Source organism: Atractosteus spatula, chromosome 12 (assembly GCF_055471065.1).
Source record: "Atractosteus spatula isolate fAtrSpa1 chromosome 12, fAtrSpa1.hap1, whole genome shotgun sequence".
NCBI classification, from domain to species: Eukaryota; Metazoa; Chordata; class Actinopteri; order Semionotiformes; family Lepisosteidae; genus Atractosteus; species Atractosteus spatula.
This window is the reverse complement of record NC_142717.1, coordinates 42,880,430-42,899,335: the sequence shown is the minus strand read 5'-3', so window position 1 is coordinate 42,899,335 and position 18,906 is coordinate 42,880,430. Positions and strand designations below refer to the sequence as shown.

The window sequence follows — 18,906 nt, the reverse complement described above, 5'->3', positions numbered from 1 at the left end:
TACTGTACAATACCAGGTTCACAACTGCCATTGAGCAAGATGCACACAAGCACCTATGATTTGGCTCTAATTACAAACCTTTACTAGGGTACAACCACTGTTATTGTTGTTCCTGTTCAAGTTGCGTTTGGATCCACGGAAACCAAGAGACCTTCTCTAAAATGTTTAACAGCGACAGCAAAAAAGGAAAAGCCATTTTGGGTAAGAAGAATATTTTGATATCATTAACATAATAACCGGGTCAAAATATGGCCCTACAGTTTTATACGAATTGCAAAACAAGCTAAACGTTTTATTGGGCTGTTTGTCCATTCATTTGCAAACTGTCTAATTCTAGCATTGTGTGTAAAATAGATTTTACTGTGCTTATTGAGGGTGATTACCTGACAGGAACTAAACTCGGTTTGCAGTTCTAGTGACGTGTACGCAAGTACACTTAACAATGCTGTTTACGTGGCAGAACTCTTTGAAGCCAGATTCTCAACATGTAATTAAAACCTGACAATCGCATCTCTGACACAGATTTTCACGTTGGGAGAGAAATTATTGCTCCATTTGTTCAGATCTGTTCTCCAATACTATCTACTGAATCATCTACTGTACAGTATATGCTGCATATGGGATTCAGAGAGAAATATTCTTTGAGCTCGGGATCCTCTCTACAACTGTCTCATCTTGAGAACTGTGTCGTTCTGATGCCTCCATGGGCTGATTAAATACATTTCAGCTAATACATCAATGTGTAGACCAGAATGGGAAGGTTGTAAGTAATGAGTAGAAAAACATGTAAAAGAAACAGCTGCAAAACGTTCAGACCTGGTAATGTTTTACCTTGTCCTACACAACAACTCACATTCAGAGTATAGACACTCTCTTTGAATTAAGAAGTGAACTACTGGTCATCAAGATTTGTCATTCATGATTCCAAGTTTCTGTCTTGTTTCTGCAAAATGTTGTCAACTCATCTGTGCATGTTGTTGTCACAATGCGAGTTTGCACTACCATCAGTACCAAAGGGAAACATTCTTGTTGAGTAAACTTTCGAATTCTGGCTATGAAGTACATGGGACTTTCTTTTCAAGAAAACACAATCCTTATTGATAGCCTGCAAATCACCATATAAACAGATGCTACTGTATACATGAAACAAACAGGCCACTTATCACACAGATTCATTTGTCTGGGTTCTGGATAGAGATTCTTCGAAAAAGGAATTAAGGATACAACCGATTTGTTGATGCAAGAATAACATTTCAGTTCAAAAATGACCTCTTATCCTTCCTATTTAGAAAGGATAAACAGCTTTGCATCTGATCCACATGGAAATAGTAAAGACGACCAGCACATCAGATTCACAGACATTGTTCTCCAGTAACAGTCGATTTGTGGGAAGATACTGTAACACAGCAGTCAAACTTGTGCAGGGGAGTCACTTCTGTGACTTGCTCTGAACAAAGGTTGAGGCCTGAAGCCCTGATGTCTGGGGAATAGCATTCACTGACTTTGATCGAGCAACTCAGTCAGGTCCAGAAAGCATTCAAACACACTCATCTTGTAACTTCTTCGGAACAATCAACTACAAGAGGACGAGGAAATGGTCCACATAACAGAGATGGTGAAGCTGGTACCAGTTTCTATGATTTCTTGTCAAAGACCTTTTAAAAAAGCCGATTCTGCACAGTGGACCATGACCAGTGGCATTATAAGAGAACTCTTTTCTTGCTCCTAAATATTTTTTCATGTTCCTGCGAGCTTAAGAGGCGCTCATCATACTTTCACGAGTCAGGCTAACAGCCTGGCAGCAGGCGCCGAACATCAGGCTCTCCCAGGGGCTCTGGATGAGTCACTTCACAGCTGCAGGAGGAAGCTGCCCCCGAACGATAACGGCCTCATCCCTCCGATTAAACAACGGAGCCGGCCACAGTGAATGCAAAATAATCTATGCATTCAGAAGGAACCTCAGACTGAAAGATGGTGTCCCACGAAATGGGGAATCTTCCATTCTTGTGTTAAAAGCCCCAAAAGCAAAAACGCTCCTTCCCGAGCCCCTGGCCAGTCCCCGCAGACTGTGGCGAACATGGGCAAGAGCCTCACCTCGTCGTCATCCGCGTCGTACTGCACGTAGTGCTGCTCCAGCATCTCCCTCTGCCTCCGCTCCTGTTCCAGCGTCTGGCTTATGAGCTGAGCGACCTCGCTGACCTGGCCGGGCTGCTCGCGCCCGATGAGGAACCTGTGAGCAGCAAGGCACGGAAATGAGCACCCTTCTGAGTGATAATGCAGATGATACAGATATAGAAATGTATGTACTGTATAAACATTTGATATAGAAATGTATGTACTGTATAAATGTATTGCGGATGACAAGGTGGCACAGAATTTAGCACAGCACTGGGGCCCTGGCGTGAGCGTGTGTGTCTATGTTTGTATCCGTCTGCCCTGCTGTGCCCTGCGGTGGACTGGTGTCCTGTCCTGGTGTGAGCGCTTGTGTCTGTGTTTGTATCCGTCTGCCCTGCTGTGCCCTGCGGTGGACTGGTGTCCTGTCCTGGTGTGAGCGTGTGTGTCTGTGTTTGTATCCGTCTGCCCTGCTGTGCCCTGCGGTGGACTGGTGTCCTGTCCTGGTGTGAGCGTGTGTGTCTTTGTTTGTATCCGTCTGCCCTGCTGTGCCCTGCGGTGGACTGGTGTCCTGTCCTGGTGTGAGCGCTTGTGTCTGTGTTTGTATCTGTCTGCCCTGCTGTGCCCTGCGGTGGACTGGTGTCCTGTCCTGGTGTGACCGTGTGTGTCTGTGTTTGTATCCGTCTGCCCTGCTGTGCCCTGCGGTGGACTGGTGTCCTGTCCTGGTGTGAGCGTGTGTGTCTGTGTTTGTATCCGTCTGCCCTGCTGTGCCCTGCGGTGGACTGGTGTCCTGTCCTGGTGTGACCGTGTGTGTCTGTATTTGTATCCGTCTGCCCTGCTGTGCCCTGCGGTGGACTGGTGTCCTGTCCAGGGTTCTTCCCTGACACTGCGAGTTCACATGTACAGCAGGTCAAGACACTGGTGGCTATAACCCCCAGGGTCAGACCATCACACTCAAACCTGCTCGTCAATGATGAGGGGCGGTGACAAGGGTTCTCCAGGATCATGACTGTGCCTCACTAGGTTAGAAACTCCTGGCTGTGAACCCCACAAACACTGAGCAACAGTTTGCTCATCAGCCTCCAACATACTGATGACATATAGGTGTTGCTCTCTGTGATAATTGGGCATATTGGTTACTTATTGTGAATTCTTATCATCAGGCTTGATGTGCAACAGACTAAGTCTCCTCACCACCATCTGTGTCCAATTAACTCTCTCACTAATTAGGTGATATTCTGCTTATGCAACAGTCAAAGTGACTTGATTATATCTTAGTGTATCATTAAGGATAATCATTCATCATCAAGATCCAAAATCTGCTTTCTTTATGTTTCTAAAAACATACACAGAGTGATAGGTTTCTTTTGATGTTCAGCATATTACTGTGGAGTAGAAAATGAGAAAGAAATTGTTTATTAGTGTTTCAAGATGAAATGCAGTATTTGCCACAATGTAGTTAACGTGCAATTACACAATGCAACCACCAGGAGGCATTTGCTCTAAATATCCCAAAAAGACCAACTGCTGCACTTTTACTCTGACATTTATTTTCAAGGTCATTTATTGGAGATTCGGGACATTTTTCTGAATTTATTTTAGGTAGATAAAATAGATTCAATGATCCACTATCCTCCTCAGGATCAATTTCTGATCCTACTATATCCTACCGCAAATAAAAAAGGTCCTTTTTGTAACAAAAAAAACCCATAGGTTGATACACATGCTCCCCCATTTTCTTATTTTTTATTCTGACATACTGTATTAAATATTTAAATTTGTGCTGCTACATTGTTTCCTTTGTATTATTATGTCACCATCATGAATGAACATGAAACTACTATTATATTTTAAGGTACTTCTAACACAAGCATTATTCAAGTGGTACTTTGTGCTGGAAATAATAATGACCCCTGTGTACTATAAAAAACACACATTGATCAATACATTGTTAAAGTTCATCCAAATTGCTTTAACTTAAAGTGGCTTCTTTGCAGGAAGGAACATTAGAGAAGAGAAAAAATTTAGAAACCTAATTACACATACTGTGCATGGGTCTTTCAACTTAATTCTTGCAAGGGAACAAACTGAATAGTGTAATTAATGCTTTCGCCAGCTTGCTCGATTTAAAAACGCTCCAAATTACATGCTGCTTGGTTTGGACTTTCTAAATTTAAGCGTTTGATTAGATGGGTGATGTTCATGGCACTTGAGCAATACACGTGGCCCTCAGTTTGACCAAGATTAGTACATCAGACAGACACGAGTATTTCCCCAAAGCTACAGCTAAGAAATAATCACAGACAGAAACTAAAACAGAACTATAACGTGATATTTCTAAAAAATAAAATAAACTTGATTCACAGTCATCAGCCACACTATGACAAAGTGAAAGTTTATAGCTGTATGCTAATATTTATTTTTTAAAAATTATCTTCATACTGTATATATCAATAAAAGGAGCAAGCTCATTTGATGCAGAAGGCAAATCCTACTGCATCTGTTTGCCTTGTGGGAGTCCCGATGAAACTTGAGTCAGTGTGGTGGCAATCAGGCTTGAATTGCCTCACTTGCCATTCAAAACAGAAATGCCAGAAAACACACACTGTCATATTTTGGGAACATTATTTTGAAATGTCATAATAAACATTTTAAAAAGTTTTTGTCATCCAATTAGTCTATTCAAATAAATCTTTCAGATATTGAGTACAGAGATATGGCAAAACATTTAACGCATTTTGAGAACACTTCTAAAAATGTATATGAATAGGAATATAAATTAAGAGCACAATTCTGAATTTTCACAGTCACTTGGCATCAAGTATGTTCTTGACCTTTCTGTAACAGCTGAGTCTGCTATAGCAGATTCATGATACACAACTTGTAATATGTTGTAACGAAGGCACAGATCCAAATATAAGACCATAAGCCATTTGGCACATCTTGTTTGATTAGTTGCTAGTAGCTTAGAGATCTAAGAATTCCATCAGACAAGGGCTTGATGTTTATTTACATATAAAACAACAACAGAACTCAAAAGATTTTTGTTTCTGCTTCTTTAAAATGTAACCCAGCGCAATAACTGACCCGGAAAATTACTGTCACATCAATGAATTTATCGGAAGAGGGTTTCCCTTCATTACTTCCAACCTAGAAATACTACAATTCCACAAAGCCATTACGCAGAAGTTGTTTAGACAGGAGAAAATTACATACAGTACATCTGACACTAAGTTTCTAGGTCAGGTAGTTTTTCCAGACAGAATGACTACAGGAGGAATGAGTTGCTGAATAAGAAATCTCTCAGAAAGATACTGTTGCAAGCTGAAAAAGGCAGAAGACACACCTCTTATTTACTCATCTGAAGCAATCTGTGCCTTTTAACATTTATTTTTTAATCTCCTGCTGCAAGGTAGCAGTCTCTAATAAAGATGCGTTCTGACCCTGATGTTTGCTCTTTCTTTCTATCACAAATATGACTCACTTAGCTTACAAAGTGTAATGAGTAGCAGCCATATCACCCTGCAACTCACAATTGGCAACCCACTGAAGCTAAGCAGGTGTGAGCCTGGTCAGTACCTGGATGGGTGACCTCCTGGGAAAAACTAAGGTTGCTGCTGGAAGTGGTGTTAGTGGGGCCAGCAGGGGGCGCTCACCCTGCAGTCCATGTGGGCCCTAATCTGTTCTGGCGCACTATGGCTGGTGGAGGGGATCCCCATTACCTGTAAAGCCCCTTGAGTGGAGTGTCCAGAAAAGCGCTATATAAGTGTAAGCAATTATTATTATAATTATTAATTATTAGTGAGAAACATACTGTATGGTTTTCTGCAACATACAGACCATAGATAAAGAAACAGGTGTTAAAGATATAATTTTAGTAGCTAACATATGTAAAATTTTAAATCACAAATATTTAATAAATTAATTTCAAGTATTAAATAAGTAAATTAATCATACATTGGACTGGACAAATGTACACAGTGATGTTGTAGTCACCAGAAAGAAGACTCTTTACACAAGTTCCTTCAGATCTAAGAATCTTCTTTTTAATAATATGATACTTTCTGGTAAAGAAAAGTAGCATAATGCAAGATAATCACTCTCATGTATACAGCTAAATGTCTCTCAAAACAGTGGAGTATCAAAAAGAGTAGCATAGCGGGAAAGTTTCGGGGCTCATGACTCCTGGGTTGTGGGTTCAGTCCCACAAGGCAGTCTTGGTTGTACCATGAATGAGGTACTTTACCCGAGCTGCTCCAGTCCATCCAGCTGTAGAAATGGACACCAGCATTGCTAGGGGCAATCTCTGCAATGTTCAGGCAGTCCCTCCTGTCCACTCTGGCCCAATGTGCAGAGGTGGGTCAGGTATGAAGTACCTACCTCCTGTAGCCTTGCCAAATGGAATCACACCATCTTACACCCCTAGAGGCAGCACGGTCTCCTCACCTGACAACGCCTTCTGTGTTTCTCAGGACAGTGGCTGCGAAGTTCTGAGTAACTCCCACCAGGCTAATGGAATCCACTTCCACTATCTGGTCATTAACCTTGATCCTTGGAGGAAAGTGTGTTAGAAAACATGGTCATTAAAGTGTTTCGTTCAAACACTAAATACTGTCAAGAAACCACATTTATAAATTATTCAGAACATTCAAATCAATATAGAACTCATGAGATATGATTAATGTTTTTTCATTATAAAAAATAAGAAAAAAACAATTCTCTTGATGCACAAATTCAAACATAATAAGAAGTTACACAAGTTTTGGCTTAACAAAATATTAGTGTAATATTTGCATTAACAATATTTTTACAGTACATACTGTATGGCTATATTTGACATATTCTGTATTCTACATCTTCTAAAGCAGTTAAACATTTGGCAACACTTTGTAAATCATATCGAACCAACTTCAGGGCAATCAGTACAGTATATTAAGGTTTATTTCACCACAATACTTAAGCTATAGACAAGAGGTTCCCAGACCTGGTCCTTGGTTTTCATCTTTTTCAGCACAACTCCTCGCACTCCAATTATTGGCTTACTGTAACTGAAGAAATGCAGCAGCTTTGCTGCTGATCCAAACAAACCTATAAAACCTTCAGGACTGGGAGCCTGGGAACCTCTGCTTTAGACTTAATGGAAGTCGTTCATTTCTGGTAATGTTATCACTCAAATTTTCAATCATATATCAGATAACATTTGATAACAGAGTTTGCAATGAACGTTTCCAAGTAGGGGTTAACCCTCCATCGTGTCCAGATAAGCACACTGCAAATAGAGGGCAGGGACACAGGGAGATGCTTTTATCCATCTTGTTTCTCACACCACGTCATGACTGTGGTCCCTCTCTTGGCATCCATTACAACACACTTGCTCTTGCTCGCTGCCATCTGAACCACCCTGCCTCCGTCTGTCTCCAGTCCCTCTGCTCCTCCTGTATCCCCCCCTGACCTGACCTCTCTGTCCCCCACCTCTAGGGCCGCTCATTCCCTGCCGCGCAGTGCTGGACTGCACTACTGTCCTGCTCGGTCCCTGCCCGCCCCCTGGCGTCTCCTCTAGACTCATCTGCTCAGGCTGCGCCTGTGATCTCTCGCACCCTGCCAGGAGCTTTAATCACCTGCCGCTACTGCAATCTGCACAGTGATCAAAGAATGAACAAAAATCCTAGCGGAGACCATGACGATGGCTTCTCGGTTAATCGGGAAGAGAAGATGGAATCCCGTGTTGTTTATCACCGGACGGACACTGTTTACACCCTGTTCTCTTTCTGCGTCTCCCTCACTGTTATATGTTTTTTGTCATTTGCATTTTAACTTTTTGTTTTCTCCTGTATTTGAACGATTTCTCATTTGTACTTATTACTGTATATTGTGCTCAAGAAGGGCATCTGCCGAGTACATAATAACAAAAGTAACAACACACCATTCCTACAGTCCATTGTTTTGCGTCCCTCCTCAAACCCCACCATCACTCACTTTGTGGAAGATGAAATCTAATAGACATGTTGCTCCTTCTGCCAAGCAGGTTAAAGTCAGATTTGTATTTCAATTGCTCATGCTAAACCTCATGTTTTTACAACTATTGAATGTACATGTATAACTGGTAGGTGTTACGACTAAATAACATTTCATGTTCACAAAGCAATATCAAAATTTACTTTAATGTACAATATACATACAGTATTTACCTTTTATAAATTCTTCCATTTAACTGCCATCTCTTGTGGCTGAGAGCCAGTGAAGTCAAGTCAATTAATGCTGTTTAAGTCAGTCAACATCAAGTGTTGGCAGACTAGTCGCAAAGAGACAGAGAAATCGTTTTCAAAGCCTTCTTGTAAGGAAAAGAAGTAGCTTGCTCAAGATGAAGACAGGCTTTCAGTCAACAAAAGAAATTAGGGCATTTGTCTGCCTGTCAACAAACTGCTGAACCGTGTATGTATTTCTGTGAACACGATACAAAGAACTAATAATGAGACACTTTTTTCAGACAAACCTCCTAAAGCAGCTACTTCTAATGAAATCCCTTAGCAACAAGGGTTCTCAGGTTTTTAAATAGGAGTTGCTATGTACTGTAATGAGGTCACAATTCTTATTTTTATGTTCAATTTGTTTATTGTTTTTTTTCAGGACTGGCAAAGAATATGATCTGACATGGTACCATACACAAAAATGAACAATTGTGAACCATCATCATGGCATGACAGACCTGTACCTACACAAACTGTACACATCCAACAATACAATTCTGATTTTTAAATCCCTCAAAGAAAACAATGTTAAAGTGAGGCATAACGGTATTGTCATAATATAAACAGTATGGCTTTATAGTATTTTGGAAGGATCTGCCATTTCGTACACACAGGCCTACATAGAAAGAGTGGGTAAAACACCATTGCCCTATATTTGGGGCAGAAATAGAGGTCCTGAGCAAATAGCCTACAGCTACTGCCTCTCATTATAGTACCATTCCTTTCCTGCTATCTGTTATTAATTCCAACAGTATCCTCAACTAGCTACAAAAACTCAGACCTCGGTTTCGCAATTAGTGGACATCTTGTGGAATTCACCACAAACAGTATTTAAAACAGTTAATCTCACAAACATAGTGAATCCAGTGAACATACTGTAGCCTCTCAGTACATGACTGTGGATAACGACTCTAAAGAAGCTAGAAATTTATTACTGAGGCAACAAAGGAACTAATTCACAGAGCCACATTTTTACTATGTTATCTTTTCGCACACATCTCTGCAGTGCCCTTAAGATATTCCAAATGTTCCTTCTAGTGACAGGGCCTCTTCTTATGATGCTTTCACATTATACCACCACCACACTCTCAATCTGTAACCTTCTGCCCTACATAACATAGCTGTCTCCACACTGATCTCACAGCCCCAGAACCATGTTCAACACTGCAACAATACTGCAACACAGCCCAGTCTAGAGGCTTTCCTCCTGTACTGGGATCCACCAAAGATTTAAAAACACAACCAGAGGAAATTGTGTCTAGGTATTAAACACAATAGACATGACCATGGTTTCCTTAGACTGTCCTCGCAGTTTCTCCACTTCTCTCCTCACGCCAGATCCTGTGGAGAATCTCTGTATCGCCCCTTCTCCCCTAGCCTGAGCCACACATTCATTCCGTGACTCTAAACCGCCCTTTGTGTCTTCGAGTTCCTTTTTACTTGCTCACGACATCCTCCTGCCCGTTTACTGTCTGAACACTGGTTATTTCTTTTACCACTACTCTCATTGGTCTGCACTTCATTTCCGTCCTTACCCTTCTGCTCCACGTTTGTACTCCTACATTCACCCTCTCTCCCTGTCCTGTTGTTAACCAACATTTCTCTGTCTGCGGGGCAGGAAACCGATCCCAGACTCCCACCAGCCCTTTACCTGCCATCTTTCTGAGCAGCTCCGCCCTCAATGACTGTTTTCACAAAGATACCCAGCTTCTCCAGGCCGGCATCGGCTCCCACTCCCATCCCGATGATGCTGATTCCCAGGCCATCCTCGTCTTAGCAAAAAAAACAGGGTTTAGTCCACAGGAGGAGAAGTGTTTTTGTGTGTCCCCAAAGTACAAAACCACACAGCACACACAAAGCAATTCTGCATCCTTGTGAAGACCCCAATAATAAAACAACATAAAAAAAGAAAGATAGGGCAACCGCTAAATGAGAACCTAGTGCAGGAAACTGGATTATTTATTCTGGTCCTACAGTAGGTGCAGAAAGCTGAATATTAAAAATCAGCATGGGCCACTGTGCATTTTCTTAATATTGTTTCACCAATATGCAGTATTATGCTACACATACAGTATATACACGAATCACTTCACAAATCTTTTTTTTTTAATTATATGTATAAAAGAAAGACAAGAGAGTGAGGAGAGAGGTTTGCAGGGGTGAAATAATTAAACTGAATCATAAAGAAAAACAAAATCTTGAAGTAAACTAAAGTAACACTCCAGTAATTTGACAACTTTTGCTATGTACTGCTATAGCATGGACTTATCTATCCCTGGTTTTGCCTTTAATTTGTCTTAAAGATCCTGTTTCCTGTAAAAAATGTGGATGGCAGGCATGAGCAATCTGTATTCCTAGGCTTTTTATACCTTTTTCCAGGTCGACAGGGAAGAGGTCCAACTTCTCCACCCGTTTTTCCAGTTCGTATTCTGCTGAGGCAGCTACTGGGTCCACTTCGTCATTTCTCCTGTCGTAGTCTTCATTGGAATAGGTTTTGAACACCTGGAAGCATGAAAAACGGTCAGAATGACAAACTGAAATTTTGTACAGGGTTATAGATCATAACCGTCTTTTATGTCTTAAACAATTCATGCTGATGTGAAACAGCAGTTCTTATTTGTCTGTTGCCATGTGCAGTAAGAAAGAGCTTTAACAAAATATAAAAATATTAATCACAGCAAATGATGTAAATGTGAAAGTGTGAATTATCCACAGTAAATGTAGTCACTGATTTGAAAAGACCTTCTGTAATCTTATAGAAGATTCATATCTTGGCTCAATCTGTCAGTCCCTGCTGACTGCTGTGTTATGTGTTCATAAGAGTTTCAGTGGCTGTAGCCCAGCCCAGCCCTGTGTTTAAGCAACCTATTCTTGATTATCTCCCTTGTTTTTGCTCACACCACATGTAAAACAACCTGTCCTTAAGGAACAAACCTTGAACTTGCATTTAACTGGAACCTATACAGTATAACAAAACAAAATTACTGTGAAATGTCATTTAAACTTAAGTACTTAAGGACCTGTTGAATTACTCTTGGAAAAGTCTTGGAAAAGCACACAAATATTAAGAGTTTCTGACCTTTCATTACAGTATATTCAACAACGATATCCGTTCCTTCCACTAGAAGCAAATAATGACTCAGCATGGGATTGCCTGCAATAGGGTCACCACACTGCTCATCTCTACAAAAACAAGCAGTCATTAATAAAAATGATTTCCTGCTCACTCTAGTGTGAAGAGCTGTCATCTACTGTTGTCACTGATGGCTCTTCAAACAGGCGTCTGGAACGACTGAAATGTCATCAATAAAAAAATGTGCTGCAATGACATCCTGTCCTTGGTTTGTGCTACTGGTATGAGTAAGTGAATATAATCCACCAGCAACTGCAAACAGTGCACTTGACACTGTTTGCAGTGAGAGACCCTTTTACATCTTAATCACTCTCATGTGGGCAGCATGGCACAGCTTGGTCACAACTCTGGAGACTAAGATGTGATTCTGGACCGGTTTTCCTCCTGTGCAATTTCTGCTTGTGCTGTCCATGTCTTTGTTCAATTTCTCCAGGCATTTCAGTTTCCCCCACCTGCTAAACATGTGCTGGCTATGTTAATTGGCATCGCTATAAGCTGCCCCTTTGTGTGCCCTGCAATAGACTAGCATCTTTGGCAGAGTGTTGTCCCACCTGGCCTAATTCTTTTGGGATAGGATGCAGGTTCTCACAATCCTTTTCCAGAAATATGCTGCTTTCTGATAACAAATGAAACATATAACTAACATGGCATTTCTTTGACATTACAGCATGATGCAGAAACTTCACGAGACCCTAATTTATATAAAAGGAGTTTGCCTTTACCAGCTGAGACTCTTACAAGGCCCCAGTGAAAGTGAAGTTTACCTGCTACAAAAATAAAAGTCAAACAGTGATCTTAACGCGTGCAGATGCTTCGACAAGAGCATTAAAAAACTGACACAGCAATATGTTGTTGCTCAAAAGCAGAGACTCATGTGACTTCCTCTTTGCCGCCAAGAAAAGACAAGTAAAGACCTCAAATGCCCCCCCTTATAGGATTACAGGAAGTCATGGACAAAGTCGAGTTCTCATGTCCCACAGACCCAGCCTTCTAATCTGTCAGTCGCTCAGCCCACAGACGAGACACTGGAATGTCCCTGAGACAGAGCTACACTGGCAACACAAGAAGGGACCAAAAATGATAAAAGCTGCCATCAGCAAACATAACTTTATTACCATTCGCAGCTTAAGATGCATAATACACGGCGTACGATTCTTTACTTTGTGTCTGCCTTTTCCCCAATTCCAAAATATACAGGTGTTTTCAGAAAAGATGTGTCTGGGAATTCAGAGCACAAGAACTGTGACATATACAGGACTGAAAAACAGAAGAAGAAAGTGGCACAGACTCACAGAGACCCACACAAATGGCATAGAACAGCTCACTCTGTCAGCACATGTCATTTAAAGGGACGTATGGTACATAACACATCACACAGTTTGTGCTAGTGTCTGTTGATATGTTACTGGATTACTGCACAGGTGTCTCATAGCCATTCTGCAGAGCCCATTATTTACTAGGTTTCCGTTTCAAAAATCCCAAGCCTTCCTTTAAATAATACAGTGCATGCTGTGACCTGGACTTGTACTTCTAATGAAGGAAACAAATCGAGGTATGGCTGGGGTGTGTCAAGCAGGGAACTGTGTACTTGATTGTGCACCTTAACCTTGTTTACAGGTCTGTTGAGGTACAGCTCAACAGTAGAGCCCATTAATGAGGCGGAAGGCAGCCAGTAAGCAGCTAATCCAATAGTAGCATGACAGATGATCTGCTGGGCACGGCAACAGCTTAGTGTGCAGCACACGTTCCACAACCATGTTTATTGGCTCAAGGCTTAGCTTTCCACTTTATGCAGAACTCCTCAATTTCACCCAAACAGCAGCCTAATAAGTATGACCTCCAATCACATGAATCTCTTGAAAACATTTGCAAAAGTGTTTGTCTGTCTCACACACTACATTGCATTACCACAACAAACAAATGCCACAAAGCCTGAGAAAATGTAATGGAATATATGTTCCACAGAACAAACAACCTTTAATAAAACAAAAGAATATTCCAAGAATATCAATAAAGAGTAATATCTGTTAATAACTGTGTAATAGTTTTTTAAGGAAAAGACACACAGTTCTTTCCATAATACACAGTAGTTATGCCACTAAGGCTGTTGGCTGTAACCAAAATCAACACTGCACTGAATAATTAAATTTCCTTATGAAAAAAGTCTTTTTTTTCCTTTTTAGCTGAACAAATGGCACAATGAACTTCTGTCTGAATGTGTCATACGAGGGGGCTTTGTTTTGCTTAGCAACTGCAGAGTGTCTTTCTAGAGGTTTAAAAAAAGAAAGAAAAAATAAATATTACAGTTCGTTCTCTGAAGGTTGAGTTAGATGGTCTTTAAAGATCTCTACAGCACTTAAAGATTAAAGAATAAATCCCACAGGAAAACCTATAGATTAAGACAGCTATATTGTGCTACTGTCTGTTTTAGCTTATGCAATTCACATTTTTCCTAGGGCTTCCTCTAGCTCTGTGCTGTGTACATTTTAAATTCCTTCACAGCTTGCTAAGAAAGTTACTTAGCATTTACCAGCTTTTTCTTCCAGTTTTTATACGCAACATTTTTTTACACTGAATATCTTTGCAATTACTACCACCACCTTCACAATTCTCTAAAATCCTGATACAGCTACAAAACACCACAGAACCTTGTCCATGTACGGCTGCAGCCTTGGAATGGTCTTGAAGTCTAAACAACACTTAATTTGGTGGAAAATTTAGGGACAATTCATTAGCTTGCAGTATCCAGAAATCACATACAACATAGAATCTCCTTGAGGGTCATTCTAGTACTTTACTGATCTTTTATAGTTCAATCAGTGTGAACAATTGCACCATCATCTTCACTGAAGAGATTAGCTCGACACCTTGGACAAGAGGGTAAAGCACTTGTTTTTGTAGATGTTTCTATGAAATTCAGAACTATTAAATATAAATATCAGAGAACTATCAGCACTATCAGAGTAGCTGCTTTACAGAGCTGAAAAAATACTAAGAGGTGAAACACAAAGCCGCTGATCAAAGCCTTTAAAAAACTCAAAAACTTTATTACCTTTTTACTGTACATCAACCTCAGTAGCAGGAATTTCAAAGCATCATTATGAATATTTTCATATCTAACCCAGATTTCAGGATCTCAGGAGAATGTCTGATCTCGATTTGAGTTTGTTTTACTCAACTAGGGTAAAACCCAACAAAACACATGGACACATATACTGGAAAAAAAAGCTCTGAAGAAAATTTTAAAAAATCACTGAAGATGAGCGCAAATGAAAAAAGTGTACACAAGAGATTCTAAGCAACAAGACAATTTCTATTTAATCTTTCTGTACAAACTGTTTAGGGTATTCTTCGTCATTATTTCATTATACTGTATATTGTATATTGAGGCCTTTACGAGTGGCATAGTGGTACAGTGGATAGCATTGCTGCACTGAGGAACCGAGTTCAATTCTGGAACTGGGGTACTATCTACAGTATGTGGAGTGTGCGAGTTCCTCCTAGGTTTACATGTGTTTCCTCTGAGAAATCTGGCTTCTTCCCACAGTCCAAAGACGTAGTGGCAGGTTAACTGGCTCCTGGGAAAATGGGCCCTGGTGTGAGTGTGTGCATGTTTGTGTTTGTACTGTATGTGCCCTGCAGTGCGCTGGTACCCCATCCAGGGTATGGATGGATTTAAGCCTTTATTTAACCAGAGAAGTCAATTAAGAACAATTTATTAATTTTTTTCTCATGTCTCAGTGATGACCTAGAAAGTGTCTGCCTGCAGAGCAGGCTTTATAGTGAAGTAGTCTAAGTGAAGCACCTTGCTCAACGGTAAAGCAGGACCTACGAACTGCCGGCCAGGGCCAGAGAGCCCGATCACTGCCTCGTGCTGCCGTCCAAATTCTTAATAGTACTGTATAAGGTGAGTTGTGTAAAACATTGTCCAACCTAGAATCTAGACTAGGTTCTATTGTATTTTAAAGAATTTATAAAAAAACATCAAAGTAACAGGTTTAAGCTTATCTTATACAGTTCATTCTGCAAGCACGTGAGAGGTTATACACAGTTATACTATTCAGGTGGCACATTTTCACTGCTCATACTTTGAAGTAGGTGTGTATCAGATAGTTCAGTCGCATACTGTATTGAGGTTCATCCTAACATTCTCTCACAAAAAGTAGTGATAACACTAGCTATGATATTAATCTGTTCATCACTGTTTGAGCTACGCCTATTAAAACAGGAAACCAAGATTCATGACTGAAAGACAAGATCAGACAATGAGCTGCATTAGAAATGTTGCTCAACGCTGCTGTATGTACATGAGTAGGTTAAGAAGAACTTGTACTTTTATCTAAATGGTTCCCAAAGTGCTTCACATATAGTTTGAAACTCGCATCATTTACCGCTGAAGTACAGCCCCTACTTGGCACAGTCGCCATTGTGCACCTGCAGCCCAACTACAACAGTCAGGTGGAGAAGAGGTAAAGCATTTCACAAACTGAATTAAGGGAGAAATTTAGGGAGCTCATAAGAGCACACCTGCTCTTACGAACAGTGCCATGAGATCCTTACTGACCTACTCATCTCATCTGAAGGACAACACCTCCTACGCCACAATATCCCCTATCGTGATACTGGTGCAGTGGTTTGGAAATGTTTGTTCAGAGGCAAGAGCGCCACCTGCTGGTCTACTAACACCTCTTAAACCTGCAACCTGGTTTTCTTCAGAGGTCTCCTATCTCTGGTATAGTACTTATACAAATACTAGACATCCCTGAGCAGCTGATATGCTCTGTGAAGATCAGGATTTCTTCTGCCACAGGTTATTTTTCAATTCCACATTTACAATTGCAATAATGTCAAAACAGGTGCAATTCGCTTTTAGAAAGTTCAAAACCATGTCAAAGGTGAATTTCAATGGAAGCACTATTGCACTAGTCTATTTGAATGGAAACCCTGTTAAAATACAGCTAAAACACTAAAAAAAATAGTATTCTCTATTGTGATGATCAGTTTATTGTTTCAGAAATATGTATAATTTCACTCAGCCAAGTCTTTTGACTGTGCTGACCACCTTCATAGCAATGCACTAGACCCTTCTCCTCTCTCTGATGTCTGCGTTCACAAATGGCAATTCACAACACAATAGGATGTTCTTCTTTTTACTTCTCATTTGACAATTTAAGGCAGTAATATAACAGCAGTCCTAAAATCTCAAATAGCTGCCCTAATATAACAAACAATCCTCTTTTGTTTTTTATCATTTGTAAGACAATTTAAATTTTGTTTGGATAAACTCTTATTTAACTACGTAGCTACGTTGGTCTGGAACAATGTACACTGACATTCCAGAGAATGGTTTTACAAAAGTGGAACGTTTATGCACTTGCAGCTCCTCCGAATGTACTGCACAACAGCTCAGGGGAAAGACAAAGGCTGTGTCTGTGTCTGTGTCTGTGTCTGTGTCTGTGTCTGCTGCAGAAAGCACTGCATGGCTCCTGACCACGGCCAGCTACTGCTGTTCGTATTAAAAACCACTTTGGGCTTGCTGTGCCAGAGACTGGAGTACCCTAGTATAAAACAAACGCCACCTTTTACTTCAGACAACTGAAATCCCTAATGACTAGACCCCAGTTAGCATCAAGAAACCATTTGATGCTGCTGAATCTTTAAAAATTTAGCATCCTCTAAAAACTGAAAGGTGTCAAGGTTAAAATGAATAAGCACTGTTTCCCCTAGGCAATCGGGTGTACAATCACTTCCTGTAAACACTTTCAAGTCTGATTTTAACACACAGATAAAAATATATAAAAATATTCTACAAGTAGGGCACCTTTCAAACAAAGCCAAGGAGTGTAAAGACAATTCCAATAACTCAGTCGGGTTAGACTAAAGTCTGGGATAATATTGCTTTGACCCTTTATACAGGACTGAACTGCTGGTCAAAACAGAAGTATTGTGATAGCTGCCTGAAATGGTCCTGTATTTTCTGAGACAAGTGAACATTTTTAGTTATGACATAAAAACATCAATAGAGAGAAAAATATTTTCTGGTCCAATAACCAGAAATAAGGAGTCACAAATGATCAGTCCTTTCTACTGTATACCTCTGCAGGCAAACAACACTGTTAAACATGGTTAAAGGAGAAAGCCGCACATAAGCACCAAATAAATTAGTAGTGGTATTCAGTTTTAATAGGTACAGCACACTGCATGTAGACATATATTTATAACATATATTATAAGAAGAATTCCCAAGTTCGCAGAGCTCCCAGCATATTAACCTTTAGCTTCACTTATTAATTACTGTACCTGATACATCTGAAATACTGTCAACTTGTTAGTCATGCATATGCAGTATTCAGACACAAACAAGCTTCAGGCAAAGAATGACAGCACTGGGCAATCACGTTCTGTTGATTTCGTTGACTCTGTAGGATGCTTATCTGCCTAAGAACGCATCGCCAGATCCTAGTAGCACATGACAACTTGATGTCATGACCCCTGCCTACAACACAGCCCACAGAATATAAAAAATCCAAAGGGAGGCTATTGAAAGGGGAATGAACACTCGCTTGCTTTGTGGCACATGGCTGTAATTAAGCCCCTTCAAGTTTTACATTAATACAGTATGGAAGTAAGATAAGAATGGGCATTTGCTTAGTGCATTTATAAACACAAAATTTCATTCTATCCTCGATGCACTGTTTAAAATTAAATATTAGGTGTAATAGTTTTAAGAGAAGGTTGTGTATTTTATGCTAAGTTACTGTGACAACGATCTGATCAAGCTGAGTTTAAAACCACAACAAATTCATTCACTGCTTGTCCCCATCACTCTCTAGACAATTATTCTGAGCTTGCTGACACTCCACCTTACTAGTGGAGAATGAGCATGGAACACTCCCTGTTAAATGAAGTAGAAATGACCCTGTTCGTTTCATTTAATTGACACTTACAGTAATTTATAACTACAAGCAAAATAGGCCAAATCACTTTACCTCACGGACAGTAAATGGCTGAATGCCTAAATAACCATAAACTGGTGAATGCGATACAAAGTATAAACTGCGAGAGTTTAGAGGACCTCTTTAACTTTATTAAGGGCAGTACCAGTGTCCTTCAGTGGCAAACGCATATTTAACCCAAACCAACTCATTGTGAAAAGGCCAGGGGAACACAAACAGTTAAAATTAATTATGGAAACACATTTGATTCTCCTGTGACTCCTAACGCCACACTGTACTTATTAAAAATCCGAGCACTTTTTTCTGGGTTCTAGCCTACTTATGGCTAGCCTTCCTCCACTGCCCTACACTCATGTGATCTGGGTAGAGCTCTACAACAGAGACCCTGTATTCACTACGCTCCTAGGAAACCACTCTTTCCAGTAGCAGTAATATAACATTTTCTGTAACCTTGGCT

The 18,906-nt window shown here is 40.4% G+C and overlaps 1 protein-coding gene across 5 annotated transcripts in view; it reads right to left on the bottom strand.

Annotated features, from left to right (window-relative positions):
* Positions 1 to 18,906, bottom strand: part of ppp1r9a (protein phosphatase 1, regulatory subunit 9A) — a 62,528-nt gene that overhangs the window by 25,297 nt on the left and 18,325 nt on the right. For 4 of the 5 annotated variants that reach the window (XM_088929524.1, XM_088929525.1, XM_088929527.1 and 1 more), the window contains exons 3-7: positions 10,730 to 10,862; positions 10,012 to 10,132; positions 6,559 to 6,663; positions 2,095 to 2,230; positions 79 to 156 (exon numbers count right to left, since the gene is read on the bottom strand). In XM_088929524.1, coding sequence (XP_088785650.1) covers positions 79 to 156; positions 2,095 to 2,230; positions 6,559 to 6,663; positions 10,012 to 10,132; positions 10,730 to 10,862 — 573 coding nt within the window. The remainder of the gene's footprint in view (positions 1 to 78; positions 157 to 2,094; positions 2,231 to 6,558; positions 6,664 to 10,011; positions 10,133 to 10,729; positions 10,863 to 18,906) is intronic. The other variant, XM_088929526.1, reaches the window with a different exon arrangement.